Source organism: Ovis canadensis, chromosome 6, assembly GCF_042477335.2.
Source record: "Ovis canadensis isolate MfBH-ARS-UI-01 breed Bighorn chromosome 6, ARS-UI_OviCan_v2, whole genome shotgun sequence".
NCBI classification, from domain to species: domain Eukaryota; kingdom Metazoa; phylum Chordata; class Mammalia; order Artiodactyla; family Bovidae; genus Ovis; species Ovis canadensis.
In genome coordinates this window covers 104,937,584-104,959,168 of record NC_091250.1, presented here as the reverse complement: position 1 = coordinate 104,959,168, position 21,585 = coordinate 104,937,584, and the positions used below count along the sequence as shown (strand labels likewise).

Sequence of the window (21,585 nt, the reverse complement as noted above, 5' to 3'; positions counted from 1 at the left end):
TCATTTTCCTTATGCTGCTGTGCCCTTATTGAACCTGAAAGGGCTCATTGAGTTCAATAAGCTACGCTATTATTTCAAAAGTCCTGCAAGTTCTTCAGACATCCACAAATGAACTCACAACCCCTATCACAATATTCCTTCCAAGAGAAACACAGACAAGGATGATTACTTATGATGCTTACTTCACAGATAAAAGCCGAGAAGGTGATGGAGTGGAAGGACTAAATCGGGGTCATTCACTAAAACGTCTGCAAAGTCAGGCGCATATCCTGCTTCCTTCTCCTGTCTTCAGCCCTTTAGAGGAAACTTTAGAGTTGCAGTGATCTCAGACATCAACTAATCGAACTCCTTATGTTGGTAACACAAGTGTAAACTCAGGTTCAGGAAGTCTATGATCCAAGACTCAAACTGAGGCAAAAGGGACTCTTTTCCTTCATACTACGCCAACTCTCAAGATCCAAAGCCCTAACTCACCATTTGGCGGTGGAAAAAATGGCCAGGAACGAAACTACGTACGGCAGTCCAGAACCAGGCCCCACCTCCCGGATCAGGCTGTCCGGGCCTCCTGCTAACAAAGCGTCTGGCCCGAGCTTCCGTACCCGCTCCCACCCGGCCCGGGCTGCTCCGCTCCAGCCCGCCCGCTCAGCCGCCCGCCCCATGCACCGCAGCACCGCCCGCTCGCGAAGGCCGGAGACCCGGCCCTCTAAGTCTCACTTTCGTCTTTCGGCCACCCGCGCGCCACCACTCAGGCGACGGCTGATGGCGTCACTCGTACTTCCGCCTGCGGCTGCGTTCTATACACCAGCGAGGAAGGAAGAAGGGAGGTCTGAAGGGTTGTGTGTGGGGGAAATAGCGAGGAAAGAGAAGCGATCCGGGTACTAGCGGGCGCTACGGCAATCACCGCGGCCCTCCTCTGTCCCCGCCGTCCCCCCCATCGGAAGTCGCCCTAGGCACACTTCCCCCGACTCTCGGTAGTCTCCCCTCTGCTGGATCTCCGAGCACCCGGGTCTCCCTCTTCGCTTCCCCCACCCCCCGCTTGCTCCCTCACGCTCCCTCCCTCTCCCTCCCTCCCATCGTCAGGCTCCCCGCCCTTAGTATCGCGAGACGAGGTGAGAGCTGGCGGAGCGGCGGCGGCGGCGGCGGCAGTAGAGGTGACCGAGGCGGTGGCGGCGGAGGCGGCACCGAGCGCTGTGTCGGCCCCGGTGCGGCCGAAGTCGCGGTAGAGCGTAGCCCCCACGCCCCTCCCCCGTCCGCGCCCTCCCTCTTTCCCCGGAGATGGAGAAGGCGACGGTTCCGGTGGCGGCGGCTGAGGGAGAAGGGAGCCCCCCGGCGGTGGCGGCGGTGGCGGGCCCCCCCGCGGCGGCGGCGGCGGCGGCGGCGGCGGCGGCGGCGGCGGCGGCGGCGGCGGCGGCGGCGGCAGCAGCGGAGGTCGGCAGCGGCATTGGCGGCGGCAGCGGGGCTCGCTCGGCCTCGTCTCCTCGTGGGATGGTGCGAGTCTGCGATCTGCTCCTGAAGAAGAAGCCGCCGCAGCAGCAGCACCACAAGGCCAAGCGTAACCGGACTTGCCGACCCCCCAGCAGCAGCGAAAGCAGCAGCGACAGCGACAACAGCGGCGGCGGCGGAGGCGGCGGCGGCGGCGGAGGCGGCGGCGGCGGCACCAGCAGCAACAACAGCGAGGAAGAAGAGGACGACGACGACGAGGAAGAAGAGGTTTCTGAGGCAAGGGCCTGCTTTCAAAGGAAGAAGGGAGGAAGGGAGTGTAAAGGGTCGGGGCCAAAGGTGGGAGGGGACTTGCGAGGGGACCGATTCCTGTGGGCTTGATCTGTCTTCGGGGCTGGGCTTTCCACCGCTCTCTTTCTTTCCCGGGCCGAAATCGTGAGGTGTGGACATGTGGGGGAGGGTAGCTGACACGTGGGGGTGGGAGGACCGCAGAGTCCACAGAGTTGCTGCACAGCACGTTACCCTGGCATGGTTCACACGGTTAAGGGTGGAAGGAATTGGTTAGATTCACTGTGTGCACACCCGGCGGGGTCGGCCTCAGGCCAGTAGGGCCCTGTTACTCCTGGGGCGGGGGCGGGACCAAAGCGGGAGGGGTAAGATAATAGGTAGGAGAGTCTCTTGGGGAAAGATTAAGAGGTTGGTAGATTTCTCCCACTAGTGAGGTGGAGGGGAGCAGTTTGAGGGGGAGGCAAGCTTGTAATGGACTGAGAGCTAAGTATTTGTGTGAGAGACACGTGAGAAGCTGTACTTTTCCATACTGTTCTGCTGCAGGTTCCCACCCCCCCCCCCCACCATAATTGTGGCTGCTGAAGTCACCTTCACTTACTCGATCTCTCAAAGATTTTGGATGAATTGATCTTATATCCATTTACATTGATATATGACTCAGTGGATGAAAAATGTATTTGATCCTTACATGTACATACTCATACATTTTCAAATGCTTCCTTGGTGAGGAAGAATTAAGCTAGGCCCTGTTGCTTTCCACAGAATGTGGAGCAGCCTAAGAGGCTGCTTGGGAGCCAGGGTTGGTTGTGGTGAGTTGGAATAGGAAGAAGGCCTCTTGGTCTGTCCTAGTGATCTGGTTTCATAACTGTTTATAATTTTTCCTGGGTTCACAGACAGGCGGCGTTGCAGGCCCTCATTCTTCAAAGAAGGCATTTAACCAAAAGCTCAGTAAAACGTACCATACTGAGAACAAGCTAAGAGTTGGCCTTCCTAGTTAGCAGGTCTTTTGTAACTCTCTTGTCTGCTTCCTGAAATGGAAGCTAGAAAATCTCGATCTGAAGAAAGAAGTTGTAACTTAAGGCAACAGAAGGAAAACCGCTTTTTAAAGGCTGATTATAAATTTAGTTATAAGAGAGAACAACTAAATTATATAAAAGTACCACTTGCCATTTATTCTTTTCCACAAACACAGCTTATTTTGATACAAGGCTGGGTTTTTTGAAAATTGCATTATTGGAACTTGGGTTCCCTAATTTCAAATAAAGAAATAACCTTTTGAAGAATTTGAGACTTGTCTATTAGTAGAAGATCAGATTCTCTTTTACCTCAAACTGAATGAAGTTATATCTGAGGAGATGCAATCGTTGAAGTATGCATACCAAAAAAATGGACACTTGCTACCATTTCATTTAGCCTACTGAATTCTAAGGGTAGGTTTGTACTGATAGATTTTGTATTGACCTAGTTGAATGTTCAGAATAGTGTGTAGCTCAACTTGCATATGATCCTTATTTCCAATAAAATCTGTTATGGTAGTTAGAACTCTTCAATTGCATTATTTTTACAGAGATGAGAAAACATTTTAGAAATAATCTCATCCAACCTTCTTATTTTAAAAATGAGGATAACGTTGTTGTTGTTTTTTTTTTTAAGAGGCAACTGACAGTGGTGGTAGCAACAAAAGTGGAAATCAAAGTTTTGTGATGATTCAGACCAGTATACTTTTCATGACAGTTTAGTCCCTGTATCCCCCTCCTGACCTCTTTCAAAAAAATAGGCAATCTGTTGCAAGCTAACACAGTCAAACAGCTTTTCAAAATACCCATGTTTTATTAAAATTTTAAATTCTCTAACAAAATGTCAAGCTCTGGTTTGGAATTTAATATCAAGTTGAGTGCAGTACTTACTGAAATATTATTCTTTAAACTTTACATATCTAGATAGTTCTGTCCATTGGAATTTGGCTTAGTAAGCAAAACTTAGTAATTCATTAAATCATGTAGAATAGGCTCAAGCTTATATAGGTGTGTTAGTTTTGTAAGTTGGGTTTGGTTTTCCTTGGAAGATAGTGATATATGTTGACTGATCAGTAAGAAAAGTGTTTTCTTTATTTTTAATATGCTTTATTCTGTATTCTGTCCAGCAGTATAAACAATGGGTTTGTCATTTGTTATGGAGATGAGTCAGGAAAAATAAGTGGAAGAAAGCACAACTATTAAAAATAAATCTATATAGGTACATGATGAAGGATAAGCAAACAGAAGTACAGTATGTCTCTGCACCTGCCTCCATCCTTGATTAGGTTTATTTATTTATCTGTACACTATAAGCTAAATGGATGAGTTGCACAGTGTTTTTTGTTTCACTACCATTTTATTGACATGTCAGCAGAACTTTAACTACAAAGTGAGGAAATCTTATGGCTAATAGTTGTACTTAAGTCCTTTCTCTAATTCATCCTGTTATTTGCTACACGATGAAAAATATGGATTGCATCTTTGAGATTATCCTTCAGATACAAATCATCGAAAGGTTATAGTTTTGGGGTTATTTAACCTGAAAAAGTAGAGGATAATATAACAAAAAATATCTATGTTTACTTTGATGAAATGCTAGCTGGATATTTTGTATATTTGCTGAAAGAGGGAACATTGGAAGGAAAGGAGATTCAATTTAAATAAAAGCTTTATTTGAATGTTTAAGAAGAATCTAACTTTTTCTAAATGCTAGTGTAGGTTATTGAGAATTGGATTTTCTCTTCAGTGTTTCAGAATAGGATAACCATGTTGTAGATAATTTGTGCAACTTCAGATATTCCTTTACCCACCTCCCCAATCTGATGCAAAACCTTAGATCAAAATTGAAAATTATAATAATTCTCTCAGCTTTCAGTGAGTGACTGACCAATATGGAAAATAGATGGAAATGTATTTCCTAACATAAAAACTCTGATGCACTTCTTTACTGACTACTGGATTAAATTAATTAAATAGTTTAACTTGAATAGTATAAGAAAAAAATACTGAAATTGCAGGAGTTGATAACTCCATTTCAGAAACAACATTACATTCTGTTGAACCTATTTTTAAATGTGATTGAATGGCATCAGTGTTTGCTAAAGCAGAATTCAAAAGGGAAAAAGCTTGCTATTAAAGGTAGAACTCATGTTCAAAAGTAACATTTTTGTTAAAGATGCATAAAATTTAATACATTAGGAGTTGATCAGAATTCCATCTATATTTGGTAGGTAATTTGTGAGGTTTTAAATTTAAGTAACAAACCTAGTGAAGCTATTTCATACAAAGGGAGCCCAGTAAATAAGTTAGGACTTACTTATTCATTCACTTTTGAAAGGATTTGCAAGGCCAGGGAGCATCTGTTTATAGACAGACATCAAAGACGTAGGGTTGTTTCAGAAGTAGATTACGTTTCCTCAAGTTCAGTTCCAAATCTTTTTTTTTGTTGTTAGTTGTTTCTTAGAAAAATGCCAAGTTCCTCTGTTGTTATGGTAGAATCCCAGATTAGCCCAGAGAAGCTTATCTGTTGCCCTATTTCACCTCTTAATTGACGAAGCAGTATTTGTAAATAAGATGGTAAGATCTTTGAGACAGTAATTCTGTCATAATTAATCTTGTATCCTATTCTGCTTGAGCATAGTACTTAATAAAAATTTTTTCAGTGAATAACTAATAACTAAGGAAGATCCAGAATTCATTTAGGAAACCAGGAATAGGTATAGAGTTCCTTCCTTCTTGGATCCATGGCTGTCCAATAACTGAAATTTGGATTTTAACATCGTTCAATTACTTAATTACTTCTCTTAGTAATGGTAATCTCATAGGTATTAAGGGAAAGCCATTTAAATCAATACATTGATTGTTGATTACCTGATAAGTACCTAAAGATAGATTTGTATTTATCAAATCGAGTACCTTAGATATATTTACGTTTTGAAAGCATAATATAAACTATTATTCAGTACCAGTCTAACGTAATGGTTAAGGGCAGGAATGGAGCTTGAATTCATACCCTTGATCCATCACACACATTTGTAATCTTGGGCAAATTACCTAATGTCACTCCAGTTTCCTCATATTTAAATGATGATAAAAGTAGATTCTACCTTATAGCATTGTTTTGAGAATTAAATGAGTGAATTTAGTTTTCATATATTCCCATTTTCACCGTAATGCTATGATGTCATCATATTTGTTTCATTATTCATAAATGTTTGTAGTTTCTATTATATAGGAGGAATTTTGCTGTACTAAGTAAGTAACAGTGAGCAAAACTATTTTAAGACACACTGATTTAAAATGCACCAATGATTAAATACAAGTTTGAGGAAGTATGAGAGTGAAAGCAAATGGTTAAATGTATATCCTGAATAAAGCATGAGAGGTATACAAATGTTGGGAAGGAATATTCATCATATTCATTTAAAATGCAAAGATACAGGGTTAGAAGGGTTTTAGGTAACTTCATCAGGGCCACATAGCTGATAAGTGGCAAAGTGGAACTTAACCTTTGATTCAAAGCCTGCCTATTCACTCATATATTCACATGCTCTGTTATGCTGTATGATGTTGAGTACAACTTTATCTGATGTTGGCATATCACGTAAAGTTAAAATAAATTCAGATGACATAGGGGAGGATACTTTTTGGTAGTAGGGTGGTCACTGAAGACAAATTAGCTACCCTGAACATTGCTTTTCTTGTTCTATAAAGTTGATGGGTTGGGAGAAGAAATACAGAGATCACAGATAAGTATATTCACGTTTTTACCATTTACAATTAGCAGTTAACATAATGAAACTTTATAGTGAAAACCACCTCCTCTACTGGCAATCTTTTGCTTCTCCCTGCCATTTAATACTTAAGCATTTCAAGGTTATCTTTATTAAGCTAAGAAAAAAAATCCTTTTAAATAGATGATGTTAAGTTGGGGTCTGGATAAGCTGAGAATACCCTGGAGTTAAATAAACCCAAGATTTTGTTGAAGGTGCTTATATATATATATATTTTTTTTTCTTTTCTTCCCTTCACCTATAGTATGTGTGTAAAACTTCCATTAGATACCATATTCAGAGAAGTATTTGACTTCCCTCCCTCCTACCTTGTTAATTTGAAACATTCTCACTGCAGTGGTTGTAGGAAATCAGGCAAGCGTTTATATGGACTGTTTAGAATTGGGAAACTTGTTTCTAAGTTAATATGGTAATGAAGAAGGCATGTTTGTGTTGTGAAGTAGGAGATCCAAGATTTATTTGTTTTTTTTCTGGTTAATTGACACTATGCCTGCTCTCTTAAATCCTTATATTTTGCCTTTTAATTGATGAAACGCTTTTATCTAGTTTGCTGTGTTCTGTCAGATCTGAAGACAGAAGCCCTTGTCGTATGCATCTCTATACCTCTACTGTATTCTACCGTGCTGTACCATGTGTGTTATATATATAATAAGTCTTAGCATCTTACCTTTGTCAGGTTTTGGTGAATTTGGATCTCTGAAGTAAAAACAGTTTGTAAATATATCTTCTTTAGTCACTTACTCTGGAAATATTTGGGACCTCAGGTCTTAAGTCTTAAGGTTATAGAACTTGGTTGCAACTATTTATGGTGGACCCTGTCAGATGCTTTTATTAGATTATAATTATTCAGTTTAGTCTCATTAACCTCACCAACTTAATTGGAGTTAGTATTTTAAAATTTTCAATGTGAAATAATCATCAAAGCAGTATGTTCTGACCCCCAGAAATTCGCTGGACTATTCGCTAGTCTGCTTCTACTACTGACATCCAAAGTAAACCATCTGTTGACTAGCAGGTCAGTTTTCAGGCCCTTGAAACAGTGTTTGCACTCTGACTGTAGTTTTTTCTGCATTTTTGTAAGGATAATTTAGTGGGTTAGGAAATGTGGATGTAATGAGCTTCCTTGTAATTTTTCCATACTTTATTATAGATGAGAAGGAATTTTCCCTTCATAATGATATGTGAATTACTGCCTACTGATACTACTCATATTTTTGTTAGGACCGATAGGGGGCACCAACATCCATGGTAGCCTACGGCAAATCTGACTTCTTTCAGCTTTCACCTTTTGAAAAAGCAAGTCATTAGGAAATAGAAGGTGGTAGGTAAATATGAATACTCCTTCTAGTCCCTGGAACCTTACTTCCCTGGAACCTTACCTTTATGGTAGAGTTGTACCTATCCACTTGCCACACAGAAGCAAAATACCCTTTCTGACTTAGTGTTTTTACTTCTTAACTTTTTTTTTCTTTTGTCTTTAGAAACTATTTTTATCCAGTCAAAGTGGAAGTGGAATTGTGGAGCATTATAGGTATTATTTTATCATGATTTGTAATTTGGGGTTTTAATTATTGAAAGGGGACATGCTGGAAATTTTATCTTCCCCAAAAAATACTGTGAAAAAATCAATATAGACCTAATTGTTGAAAGCATAACTTCGGTTGACTTCTGTCATAAACATTATCATAAACTCATAAACATTATCTTTTTAGAGTTGGCTTTTTAAGTTTATTTCAGGGTGAAACTAGAGATAAAAGCGGGTCAAGTAGGAAAAAATGTAAAGATCATGGTACTTTACGGTTTCTTTCTAGAGCCGATATTATTGTTTTTATAAATAATTTTGACATATATAATAAAGTCTCAAAGTATACAGATAATGTTGAATTGTGCTGGTGGAAATGGACAACAAGATTATTGAGAATAGATTGAAAAGGTTAAATAGGGTTATATGAGTCGGCTAAAAAATGAGCTTTTTTGATTAAATGGTCTGAAACAAAGCCTGCTTTTTCAGTAAAACTGCAGCATAATGTTGAACCAGATTAAGGTTTTGGAGATAACCAAAGTCATAATTCTTATTTTAAATAATGGTAAGGTACAACTGCACAAAATAGGTTATATGTATTTCTGTCTGCTGTACCATGAAAATGAAATGATGACCAAATCTAGGGAAGTTCTAGAGCGAGAGCTGAAAAATGATTAGATAGGGATGGATTCCATGATCAAGGAGGACTGCAGATTATACAGTTATATTCTCATTACTCTTGTTACTTAAAGTTTCAATTAACCAGTAACTCACATAGAGTCACAAAGTGAAGAAAATGTGAGGTGTATTAGATAGTGTTAGTTCAATTTTGAAAATAAGTAAACTCATTACTTGAGATTATTTGAAAGTATAGACTAAACATGGCAAATATATGAAACTAGTTTCTAGCTATGCATCTCTAGCAGGGCATATTCTCCTCTCAAGCTATCATTTACTCTCATTTAATCTTTCATTTTTTTAATCCTCCCTGCCCCCAATAAAAAAAGAACAGAAAAGAAAATAAGAAAAGTGAAGAAATAAAGACCTATCCTAAAATTAATTCTTGGTCTGGTTTTTCCTTGTGAATTGTTTTTCAATTAAAGAACCTTTGAGTGAAAAATATTTCAGAGAGATCTGTAGAAAAATTGGTCTTGTCAGTTTTGAATTTGAAATAAAAAAATATTAACATGAAATTCTATTCCTTTTCTTCTTTCTTATTGCCCTAAACCTGAAACCTGAGAAAAAAAGGAAATCTTATGTTTGTGTTATCAGGTCTATTTCCAATTCTGTCTTTGACCCCAATATTGTCTTTTTCCTTCTCTGTGCCACGTTTCCCTCTTGTTTTTTATATGAAGTTAATAACAAAACTAGTCCTGTTGCAAAGCCTCTAGTGTAGTTCTTTCTGGTGTGAGATTCAGTATAGGAGTTAATTCTTTTACTTGCCGAACATTTATTGTGTATCTACTATGTGTGGCTGTTTTTAGTCTATATTGTAGTAATCTCAATCATTTCCTTCTCAGTAAATATGAAAGAGTTAGCCATATTTAAAAATCATAGCTGTATGCATTATAGTTAGTAAAACTTTTAAACTTGCATATGTGAAAACTTAGCACAGTGTTGGAATTGTGTTTTTTATGATTTTCAGAAGGTAGGTATTGCTATTAGTATATTTTTCTAAGTTTTTTTTAAGATTCATTATTGAAACCTAGCATAACTACTTAGGGATTATGAGGATTTTGAAAACACTGAGACATTATTCCCAGCTTCATGAAATTTAAATCTCATTGAGACAAAATTAATAACAATTAAAAACTGTGAGGATGTTTTTAATCCTGTGTAATTACCTGGAAGTCTAACATTTTTCATTGTATGTTTGCTTTTAGAATTGGTCTCATTATAGAGACTGTTCTGTTTTTGCATACCAGTGGGGTGGACTCTACATCTTTTAGGAATGTCTCTTAGAATACTCACTATTTCTTAGTATTATGCTCTTTTTTTTTTTTAACAATGAGATCTATATGTGACTTTTTAAAGAGTGTCCTAGACTACCAAATTACACCAAAGAATCATCCATTCTAATTTGACCTTGAAGATTTTGTAAGAAAAGAGGTAGCTATACTAGTATGCTTATGGTTGCTGCAGGTAGAGATGTGTAAAAATATGAAAAATTGAATTACAGGACAGTGCAGAGTGTAACGTTAAATATCTTTTAAGTTAGATTTTAAATGCAGTGTTTATATAATCGTTTTAATTCATTTCCTAAGTCGTGTCCAGTTCTGCAGCCCTATCGACTGCAGCACGCCAGACTCCTCTGTTCCCCACTGTCTCCTGGAGTTTACTCAGATTCATGTCCATTGAGTCACTGATGCTTTGAGTCCCTATAATTAAGTGTACATATTTGTAGAAACATACACATATTTGTTGAAAGTTTGGCAAAATCAAAGAAATCTGAGAAATACAAAAAATCATTTATAATCCTCTTTCCAGAATTAATCATTATTATCTGAAATCATCTTTGCATTCTTTTTCCTTCATATATATTAATCAAATTATCATACAAAGCAGAGCTGTCACTTACACATTTTGTCTTTTGTGTTTCATTTGTGATCATTCTTAGAATATATCAGTTAAGGAGATGTTTTCATATAATGATTACATACTTATTTAGCTGTAAGAACTAGTGATACATGCATACTTTAAAAAAAAAAGAGTCTTCTAATACATAAAGGTTTTATCCAAGGCTTAGAGTAAACACTGCTAGTTTGGTGTATGTCAAATGTTTTAGTTTCTTTCTTGGTGAGAGTAAGTGAATGAGAGAGAAGGGGTGAATGTGGGTATGTGTGTGTTGAGGGGTATGTCTGAGAGTATATTAAGAATTGACTTGTTCTCATTTGCTTATGAATGTTTCATAGTATGATGTTTGTAATTTATTTGAGCTTTTATGTTGGTAGACATTTAGACTGTTTCAGTACATGGCAATACATATACATTGTTGAAGCGAACATCTTGTTACCATTATTTTTGAGTACAAAAGTATTTCTTTGGAATGGATTCCTGGACATGGAATTTGAGGGCGAGAAGTTATTCACATACTACATTTGATAAAATTTCTCATTTTACTTCTTTCAAAAATGTGTAAGAATGATATTGGATTTGATTGTCTTAGTTTTTAAAATCTGTTAAATAAAAATTAGTGTTTTGGTTTTGTCTTCATTTTCTTTATTGACATTGGGAAAATTTTCATGGTTATATTTTATTTGGATTTATTTTGAAATTTTCCTCTTTTATCGTTATTATTCTACTAGAGTTTTTTTTTTTTTTTCTTCCCTGTAGTGGTATGTGGTTGTATTTATATTTATGGCTATTAATCCTTCATGGTGTAATTTATTACACATATTCTCTATCAGTTTACAGTATTTCTACAATGTAGAAAATTTTTTATGTTTTTGTAATAAGTTCTAGAGATATGACTTCTAGAGACCTTCTTTACTCCAGTATTTAAACAAAATTTCTTAAATAGTTTCTTTTGATATTTCTGATTTTTTTCCCCCAAAGATACATGGATATTGTTTTTGGACATAGTATTTAATTGTTTCACTAGCATTTGACCCTGTTGACCAATCCTCGGCTTTTAAAAAGTACTGTTCTCTTTGCTTGTGTAATACCACCCTCTCCTGTTTTTACATGACTAGCTGGTTATTTTGGTCTTATTGCTTCCTCCTCCCTTCTTCATTGTATATCCTTTGGTTATTTGGTACCACATTGCCCTTCCTGGACCTTTTTCATCTTGTATCTGCTCCCTTTTTAGGTGTTTTTATCTCATTTTGTGTCTTATATATGCAGTTGCTAATGACTCAAGTTTATGTCTCCGATTTAAACCTTCTTGAGTACCAGACTGAAACTTCTGACCACTTAACAGTTGTACAAACCTTTCTTCCAGTGCACAGTTTTCTTTCTCAAGAGAATCTGTCCAGAGTCCTAGCTGGAAACTACGTATAGGTCAGTGTAGGATATCTGCATAATGCTTTTCTCTTTAATTCAGTCCAGTTGTCTGTAGAATAAACATCTATCCTTCTTTTGCTCAGCCCATTCTATAGTGGTGAGTAGGAACAGGATAATCATAATAACAGCTTCTTTGGAGAAGAAAAGAATAGGTAGACCACAGTCATTGGTCCATAGTAATAATGAAATCCGTCTGGACAGGAGAAGACTGCCCTGGCAGCTATCTAAAATCCTTGATTAAATTCTTGGTTTTGCTCTATAGGACGAATGCCTTTTTGACTATTGTGTGTATCCTTGGCTTTGTTCTTAGGTGATTCTTCCTTGTTATCTTCCTTTGCCGCATCTGAAGTAGTAGGTATTTGAGAGTGTGACATTCCTAAGATTGCAAAGTTTTATAGCACCATACCAGTTGGCATACATTTAGAGGCTGCAGGGTTACTTAAAGTTCAGTTATAGAGTTTTATAGGCCAGTAATGTGGTTTGATGGTAAAACTCAAACATTTATTTAATTGATTTCTAAGTCAGCACCATGTGATACTAACTACAGCAGAATATCTCTTTTTGTTATATTTTTTGAAATCAGCTCATTCTCCCCTCTCTACTAGACCTTTTCCTTTCTCCCTGTGTTAGCTGGCTTCGTTGAGAGCATCTGAAATGTTCAGCTCAGGTGACATATCAGTCAGAGTTTAACCAGAGAGGCAGAATGAGTAGATTTATATATGTTAGATAGGTAGATAGGTAGGTAGGTAGGTATTAAGAGCTTACAAGGAATTGGCTTACACAATTCTGAGGGCTGGCTAACAAATATGAAATGTGTAAGGTAAGGAGTTTGTTAAGAGCTCACCCAAGCTGGAACCCACGGGCATATGCTGTAGCTATTGTTAGAAAAGGAATATCCAGCAAAGGGATACCAGTTATAGACTCAATATTTGGAGTCACACTCGTCAGGAGGAACCCAATCTTTTACAAGCTCATCTGACTAATTCAGACTCAGTAAAGGTGATCACTCAGGCTTAAAAAAATCAACTTATTAGAGACTTTAACTATATCTGCAAATCCCCCCATGCAATCCCAAAGAGCAGTGCCTAGACTAGTGTTTATATAACTGAGAGAAAGTATTTACAAAATGACTGTTGCCCTTCTTTCCTCTTAGTTTTCCCTAACCAACTTGACACATCAAAAATCATCATAGGTGGGAAAGCAACACTCTTTACCTGATCTTTGCTATATCTGACAAAGAATCTTGGAGGTCACAAAGTTAACTTGTGGTATTTGGAATGTCAAGACACCTTTCTCAAACCCAAGAGACCTCCAGATTACTGGGCTCTTACAGGGTAGAGTTTGCTACTGCGAGATCTTCTCTCAGTGGCACTATTTTTATATCTGTCTCTGCTTACAAACTGCTTAAACTCATAGGTGAGTTGCTGTTTCTAGTCATTCATTAAACAGCTAACACATCAGTGTTTTTAGTTTTTCTAACTGCTTTTCTTATAGCCCCATACCTGATAGTTAGGTGATTTGACCGACTCGTTATTGCAGGCAAGAGTTTTACAAAATGGTTTTGCTTCTGCATAACAGAGGTTGCTAGGTTCCCAGCCTGAAATATGCTTCCTTGCCACCTGTTCTTCTAAGCCTTATCAGAGTTTTAGGAATTTATTATCGTAGCATTCCACTTCTAAATTTTTGATTAGTTACAGTATAAGATAGCTTATTTGAACAAAGAGACTCCAAAATACATGAAGTTCAAGCAAGGTAGATTACGTGATAACCTGGGGATGTCACTACCTTCAGGTCATTTTGTGTATCTTAAGTTTCTGATCTTTTGTTACACCATCATTTAACCTGTGCTGTCTAGTATGGTAGTGACTAGCCACATATGGCTAGTGAGTGCTTGAAATGTAGCTACTACAACTGAGGGTCTGGATTTTTAATCTTATTTAATTAAATAAGCGTTTGTGGCTACCATATTGGAGAATGAAGGTCTAGAACGTTTCTGTCATCACAGAAAGTTTTATTGAACAGCTCTGCCTTAGAGTGGTAACTTCATCTACAGGGTCTGATCATTGGCTTACCAGCATTATGTTCATGTTTCATCCTATTACTATCTGAATTATATTTCCTCAAAATTCATGCTGAAACCCTAACCCCCAGTATCTCAGGATATGGCTATATATAAGAATATGAGTTTTGAAAGGTAATTAAAGTTAAGTAAGGTCATGTGGATGTTCTCTAATCCAGTCTGACAGGCATCCTTATAAGAAGAACTGTGGACATAAAAAGAGACACCAGGGATGTGTGCATGCAGAGAAAAGGCCATGCGAGGTTACAGTAAGATGGCCATCTCTAAGCTAAGGAGAGAGGCCTCAGAGGCCTACTGACACCTTGATCTTGGACTTCTAGTTTTAATAACTGTGAGAAAATAAACTGCTGTTGTTTAAGCCACCCAGTCTATATATTTTGTAAGGCAGCCCTAGCAAACTAATACATGAGAAATAAATAGAAAAATGAGCACAGATAACTTCCTCTTGAGGAATTGTCCAAGAAATTGCAAACATAACTTCATGTTATATCCTATTGGCCAGAACTTAATTATACATCTATACCTAAGACCTAGCTCTTGCTCTGTGCCCATTATACCCAGATATAACTTGTAGGAGAAGTGTTTTACTAAAAGAAAAAAGGGAATGTGGATATTGAAGATAATTAACGTCTTATACCAGTATAATTTTAGGATTACATTGTTCTTATGACTAGCAATATAAGAAAAAAAGTCACTCCTGGTTCCTGAAATAATCTTTTTGGCCTTGCTTGGGTCACATGTCCATTCCTGAACCAGCAACTTCAACTATGGAAGAAGATTTTTGTTCAGACCTCGATCATGTCTTTTCCACTCCATCTAAGATGTAGACTAGGAGAGGTTGTTCCCACTTGAACCTCATGAAATGGTTTCCCAAAGTGACTGTTTCTGTTGCCAAAAAGATGATGTAGGAGAATGGGAAGGGAAAGGGTATTGGACATGAGACCTCCAAATTATACCTTGAAACTTCCTACCTCACTCCACCTTTGCTGCCATTACCTTGGCACTTGCTATTTTCGTACTTAGACTCCATATAGCAGCTTCCTAATTTGATCTTGCTCTCTTCTCTTGTCTACCATATTCCACTGATTATTCATGCAACATTTAGGCTAGTCTTTCTGAAATGTAAATTATTATTTGACTTCTCATTGCTCTTAAAGCCCAAACTTCTAAGTTGGCTGTAAGGTTTTGTATGCCTACTCCTTGTTGTTCTAGCCTCATTTTGTAACACTTTCAGTGCATTCTAATCACACTGACCTTTTTCTTAGAACATGTGGACTTTCGCACTGGGGTCTATTTACTTTCTTTCCAGCATGCTCTTCACTTGACCCTTCATTTCTTCTCTTCTTTTAGGTTTCACCTTATATATCCTACTCTGTACAGGACTGTTTGCAGGAACTTTTCTCCCCTACTTTTTTCCACCTTTCCTTTCAGTTTTTCGCATGTACCTGGGTTGATTTAACTGGGGTGAGAAATAGACAGCTCTGTTGCTCTTTGACAAAGCTTTATTAGTATTAAATACTTCAGTGGATTCATATCTGTTTCTTACCACTTTAAAAGGAATTTGTGGGTAGTAAGAGTGGGGGAGTTTGAGTGTTTTAACATCCCCAAATTCCTAACAGCTATTTGTTTTATTCGTATGTCCATATCAATTTTAGCTGTTAGGTTGCACCTTTTGAAATTGATTTTTGTACATCACAAGTCATCAAAAATATGATTTCTGTGCTTCAGCCTAATGTGTTAGCATGTCTTAGAGGCAATTCTTCCGTATTGCTCTTCAAGAATTTGGGATATTGTGTGTTTAACTTGTCAGATGGCTTTTGTAAATTGTCATTAAATATGCCTATTGAGATTTTGATTGAAATACATTGAAATTTGGATTAATTTGAGGAGAGATAGATGTATAGTATGAAACATTCCTATCTTAGAAATATAGCATGCCTGTATTTTTCAGGTCCTTTGTCTATCTTTAATAAAATTTTGCAGTTTTCGTGTAAGTTTTACACATTTGTTGTGGAGTTTATTCCGAATTATTTATAGTTCTTACTGCTATCTTGAATGGTATTTTTTCTTCTGTTATGCTTTCTAATTTAGTTATTTTTGGAGTCTAGGAACATATTGATTTTGATATTTTGATCTTTGTGTATATGGCCACTAAACTTAATTCTTCTAAGTCAGTTTTTTGTTTGTTTTTTGACTAAAATGCTGTATTGAGTACAGTAATGATTGTCTTCTCTTTTTTAGTATGTACATCTATGGTTTTTCTTTTCTTATTGCATCAGTTTTGAACACTCCCAAAATGCTGAATAAAAGTAATATAGGCTATCTTTATCTTTCCCTTGTGGGAGTGCTGTTTGGTCTCCAAGTATAATCCTTTATTAATTTTGGCTTCCTAGGTAGTGCTAGTGGTAAAGAATCCTCCTGCCAGGAGGATGCAGGAGACATGGTTTCGATCCCTGAGTCAGGAAGATCCCCTGAAGTAGGAAATGGCAACCCACTCCAGTATTCATGCCTGGAAAATTTCACGGACAGAGGAGCCTGGTAGGCTACAGTCCATGAGCCGCAAAGAGTTGGGCACAACGGAGTGACTGAGCATGCATGCACGCATACACATACTCCATTCTTCATGAGCTTCCCTGGTGGTTCAGACAGTAAAGTATCTGCGTGCAATTCAGGAGACCTGGGTTCGATCCCTGAGTCAGAATGATCCCCTGGAGAAGAAAGGCTAAACACTGAAGTATTCTTGCCTGGAGAATTCCATGCACAGAGAAGCTGAGAAGCCTGGTGGGCTACAGTCCATGGTGTTGCAAAGAGTCAGACACAACGGAGCAGCTAACACTTTCACTTTATCAATTTAGTATATCTCTTTCTCTTACCCTACTAAATAGTATCAGAAAAGGTATACTGAATTTTATCAAATGCTTTTTTGGCATCTATTGAAAAGATAATTCTTTCTTTCCCCTCCCAAGCTATTCATATAGTGAATTGCAATAATAAATTTTACTAATATTAAACTGTGTTTGAAATACTTATTATGATGTAGTTTTAACATTCTGTTGGGTTTGATTTTATTAACATTTTAATTTGTATTTTCTGTGGAGATTATTCATTTCATATTAGAGTTTTAAACTTATTGGGAGAAACTATAAGTTCAGTCTTACATCAGTCTTATACAAATTGTGCTTTACAGATTTAATTTATATGTAGCCTTTTTCCTGTTAACCTTATATGTTTTATTTTCAACTGTTTTGCCATTGAGCTGCTAGAAGTTTGATCAAGTGCTTTATTTGATCTCTTTATAGTTAAGTAATTGTTTAGTGGGTTAAGTAATTTAGTGTATATTTCTTAATTTTTTATGATTAAAATAATTGTGGCTACCAATGCAACATAAAATTTATTATTTTAGCCACTTACGTGTACAGCTAAGTAATGTTACGTACGTTCATATTGTTGTGTAGTAGATCTGCCGAACTTTTTCATCTTGTAAAAGTGAAATTCTATACTCACTGGACAACAGTTTTCCATTTCCCTTTTCTCCAGTACCTGGCAGCCAATGTTCTACTTTCTGTTTCTATGATTTTGACTAGATACTTAATGTAAGTAGAATCATATGGTAATTGTCTTTTTGTGACTGGCTTATTTCATTTAGCTTAAGATTCATCCATGTTGTATCATGTGACAGTATTTCCTTCCTTTCTAGGACTAAGTATTCCATTGTATATATCTACATTTTGTTTTATCCATTCATCCATTGATGGACATTTGAGTTGCTTCTACCTCTTGGCTATTGAGCCTCTTAATTTTACATTTAATTCATGTAATTCGAATTTATATTGACTTTGGAGGAAGATAGGAACTTAGTCTTACATTTCCAAATAGTTAATCAGTTGATTTAGCTATTTCATCATCTGTCATTTCATATATTTAAATAATAGAATGATAGACTGGATTATACCTGCTCAGTACGTACATCTTTATATGTATTACATTTGTATAAGCTTAAGGTCCTTAAAATTAGTTGTTAGCACTAAGCAGTTTCTTGTACTTTTTAATAAGTAGCTAACATCCGTAGGATATTTTGCACTTTACTTAGTGGTCTTTTTAAATCCATGTGTGTGTATAAGTATGTATGTATATTTTTCTTCTGTAAGCCTGTAAGCAGGCTTGGCTTCTTTCTTCCTTTCTTCCCTCCCTCTTGTCCAAATTTCTGCTGAAGTAGTAAAGGTCCTTTCAGCACCAGCATCTATGTTGTTGTTTAGTTGCTAAGTCATGTCCAACTCTTTATGACTCCATGGACCACTGAGCTGCCAGGGAAGCTTGCAGCATCCATGTGTGCTGTGCTTGTTTGACTTTTTGCAACCCTCGGGCCTTTTGCCCACCAGGCTTCTCTGTCCATGGGGATTCTCCAGGCAAGAATACTGGAGTGAGTTGCCATGCCTTCCTCCAGGGGATCTTCCCAACCCAGGGATCGAACCCAGGTCTCCTACATTGCAGGCGGATTCTTTACCATCTGAGCCACCAGGGAAGCCCAAGAATACTGGCGTGTAGCCTGTTCCTTCTCCAGGGGATCTTCCTGACCCAGTAATCGAACTGGGGTCTCCTGCATTACAGCCGTATTCTTTACCAGCTGAGCTACCAGGGAAGCACACCAGATCTATACCATGTTCTTATTGATTTGTGATGTTGCTAGTCGTAACTCTGCTGCCTTTGGACTTGAACACCTCCATACACTTTTAGGGAAGGATCAAGAAACTATAGATGTGTTTTAGTTCTTTTGCATTATCATTCTAGTGTTCTTTAGTTTTGTTTCAATATTTTAAAAATATATTTCAAATAAGCCACGAATAATTTAATACTTATGCAGTTGCTATTTAGGAAATGCCAAAATAGAAGAACTGCTATATGACCTGAGATAGACAAGTCTTAATTGCACTGAATCCTTTAAATTAAACCTTGGCGGAAGTATGCAGCCAAGTTGCCTAAACTGTGACTGATGTTTATTTTGTTTGTTTAATGTTAGTGGAATCTTAAAGGGAGATTGCATTATCTTTTTTTTTTTAATTGAAGTATAATTGCCTAACACTGCTATGTCAGTTTCTACTGTACAGTAAAGTGAATCAGCTATATGTATGCATACATCGCCTTTTTTTTGTTCTCTCTTCCCCAACCCCACTTTTTTTGGATTTCCTTCCCATTTAGGTCACTACAGAGCCCTGAGTATGCATTATCTTCTTTCTGTTTTTATTAAGTCATGTAGTAAATATAAATTGTAAACATTTAAGCAGTAGAGGAAAATAAAGTATGAGTCAAAGCTCCCTTCTTCTATAGCCCAAGGTATAGATTTTAGTCGCCAAGTCACGTCTGACTCTTTTGTAACCCCATGGCCTGTAGCCCACCAGGCTCCTCCGTCCATGAGATTTCCCAGGCAAGAATACTGGAGTCAGTTGCCATTTGCTTCACCAGGGGATCTTCCTGATGGGTGAATTCTTTACCATTGAGCCACCAGGGAAGCTCCCAAGGTATAAATTTTAAGTGTATACATTTCATGGCTTCCTATGTATTTGCACATATATGTCTGCACATGTATCTGTGTAAGCAAATTTTTGTTTTATATAAAGGGGGTCATTATATAGATAGTCTGAAATTTTCTTTTTAAAATTAATAATCTTATCATAGACTCTTCCCATGTAAATGCACATATTGATTATCTTATTCTTCTTAATGGCTGTGGAATGTTCCCTTGTCAGGTATCATGACTTCCATGATTTTGTTGAGTTTTTATAGTTAGTGTTTTGGTTTTGTCCAGTGTTCTTCCATTACAAATAATACTGCAGTGGATTCTTTTTGATATGTATCTCTGTGTGTGGATGTTTGTATTTTAGGATATATTTAAGTGGTGAAAGTGCTAGACCAAAGGTACATGGGTCTGTTTCTGTAACTCACATTACATTATGTGAATGAGCTCTGTATTTTTTAAACTGCAGTGGTTTTTTAGTGGTTTAGTATGTTTTAGAATGTGCTATGTCATATGTCGGGTTTTAAGCCCCATTAATATCTAGTCTCTGTGGATGTCACTCTCCGTTAACTGTTTTATCCATTAAGAGACAGATAAAACATCACCTCTTTCCTGAAAGTATTCATAACACTTAGCACATTGGGTAATTATAACCCCAATAACTAATATTTTAATGAGTGCTTACTATATACTATAATTATGTAGTGTCTTATTTAATCCTCACAACTCTAAGAGGTAGATAATACTATTATCCACAGTTTGTAGTTGAAAAAATATCAAGGAAATGAATAACTTGCTCAAGGTCACAGTAAATGATGGAAATAGAATATAAACATGAGCAGTCTCACATCAAAGTCTGCTTTTTTTTAACTGGTATAGTTCACTGGTTCCCTTCTGTTCCCTGATCTCCCTAATAATTGGCTCAAGAGATATTTGGTATAAATTATAGAACTGACTAGCTCATTTTATCTTGTATTTAGGTCTTATTTACAAATCTGTGTGAATGACGTCATTTTCTAATTTATGACATACCTCTGGGTCATTATACGTAAGTAGTAACAGTTCTGGTGCATTTAAGAGTTGGTTAGAACACCAGATTATAGAACTGCACCCCACCTCCTTAAAAAAAAATACTTTATTGGAGTGTAGTTAATGTTGCTCTGTTCTGTTACATTTTATTTCCCTGAGTCCATCTTTAGCAAAATTCATGTGATCTTGAGATGGATTTCATAGATTGTGAGTGAATAGTATACTACTCTGTACCTTTTCTGGAACATCAAATCAAAATATATAACTTGTAGATAAGTTAAGATGTGAAGCGAGAAGTACCCTGTCTTAGACTTACCACATGTCTTAATTCATGCTGTCAAGTAAGTGTGGTAGGCAGGCTGAATCTCAGAGCCTCACATAAAAGGGACATCATACCTTCTTTTGGGTGGGGAGCCAGATGAGATCATTGCGTCAAAACATTTGTGAACGATAACAGTCTCCATAAATACTAGTTCTTGAAACTGAAATTTGAGGAATAATGGAGAGCATTGTGAATTGGGTTACTGTTTAATAGTATGTTTTGCTGTTTTTAAAAAGTGCAATTTAAAATCTGTAATTAAAAAAATTTTGACTGTCTTATTTTCTTTCCTAACTCCATTTAATTGGATTATTTTATTAATTCATAGATTGCCAGTAAAACTCTTTGGCTGTAGTTGTGCATGTGGATTGATTTATTTTATGGAAAGTGAGTGTTAGCATAGGAAGTGGGATTCTTTAGTGAAGTGTTAGTCACTCAGTCATGTCCTGTTCTTTGTGACCCCATGGACTGTAGCCTGCCAGGCTCCTCTGTCCATAGAATTCTCCAGGCAAGAATACTGGAGTTGGTTCCCATTCTCTTCTCCAATTCTGTAGTGAAGATTTTACAAATAATAGTTGTATGG

General features: G+C 37.4%; 1 protein-coding gene across 3 annotated transcripts in view; it reads left to right on the top strand.

Annotated features, from left to right (window-relative positions):
• The first annotated feature begins 1,096 nt into the window (after positions 1–1,096).
• Positions 1,097–21,585, top strand: part of ANKRD17 (ankyrin repeat domain 17) — a 168,834-nt gene continuing 148,345 nt past the window's right edge. For all 3 annotated transcript variants that reach the window (XM_069594331.1, XM_069594327.1, XM_069594326.1), the window contains exon 1: positions 1,097–1,719. In XM_069594331.1, coding sequence (XP_069450432.1) covers positions 1,276–1,719 — 444 coding nt within the window. In that variant the 5' untranslated portion in view covers positions 1,097–1,275. The remainder of the gene's footprint in view (positions 1,720–21,585) is intronic.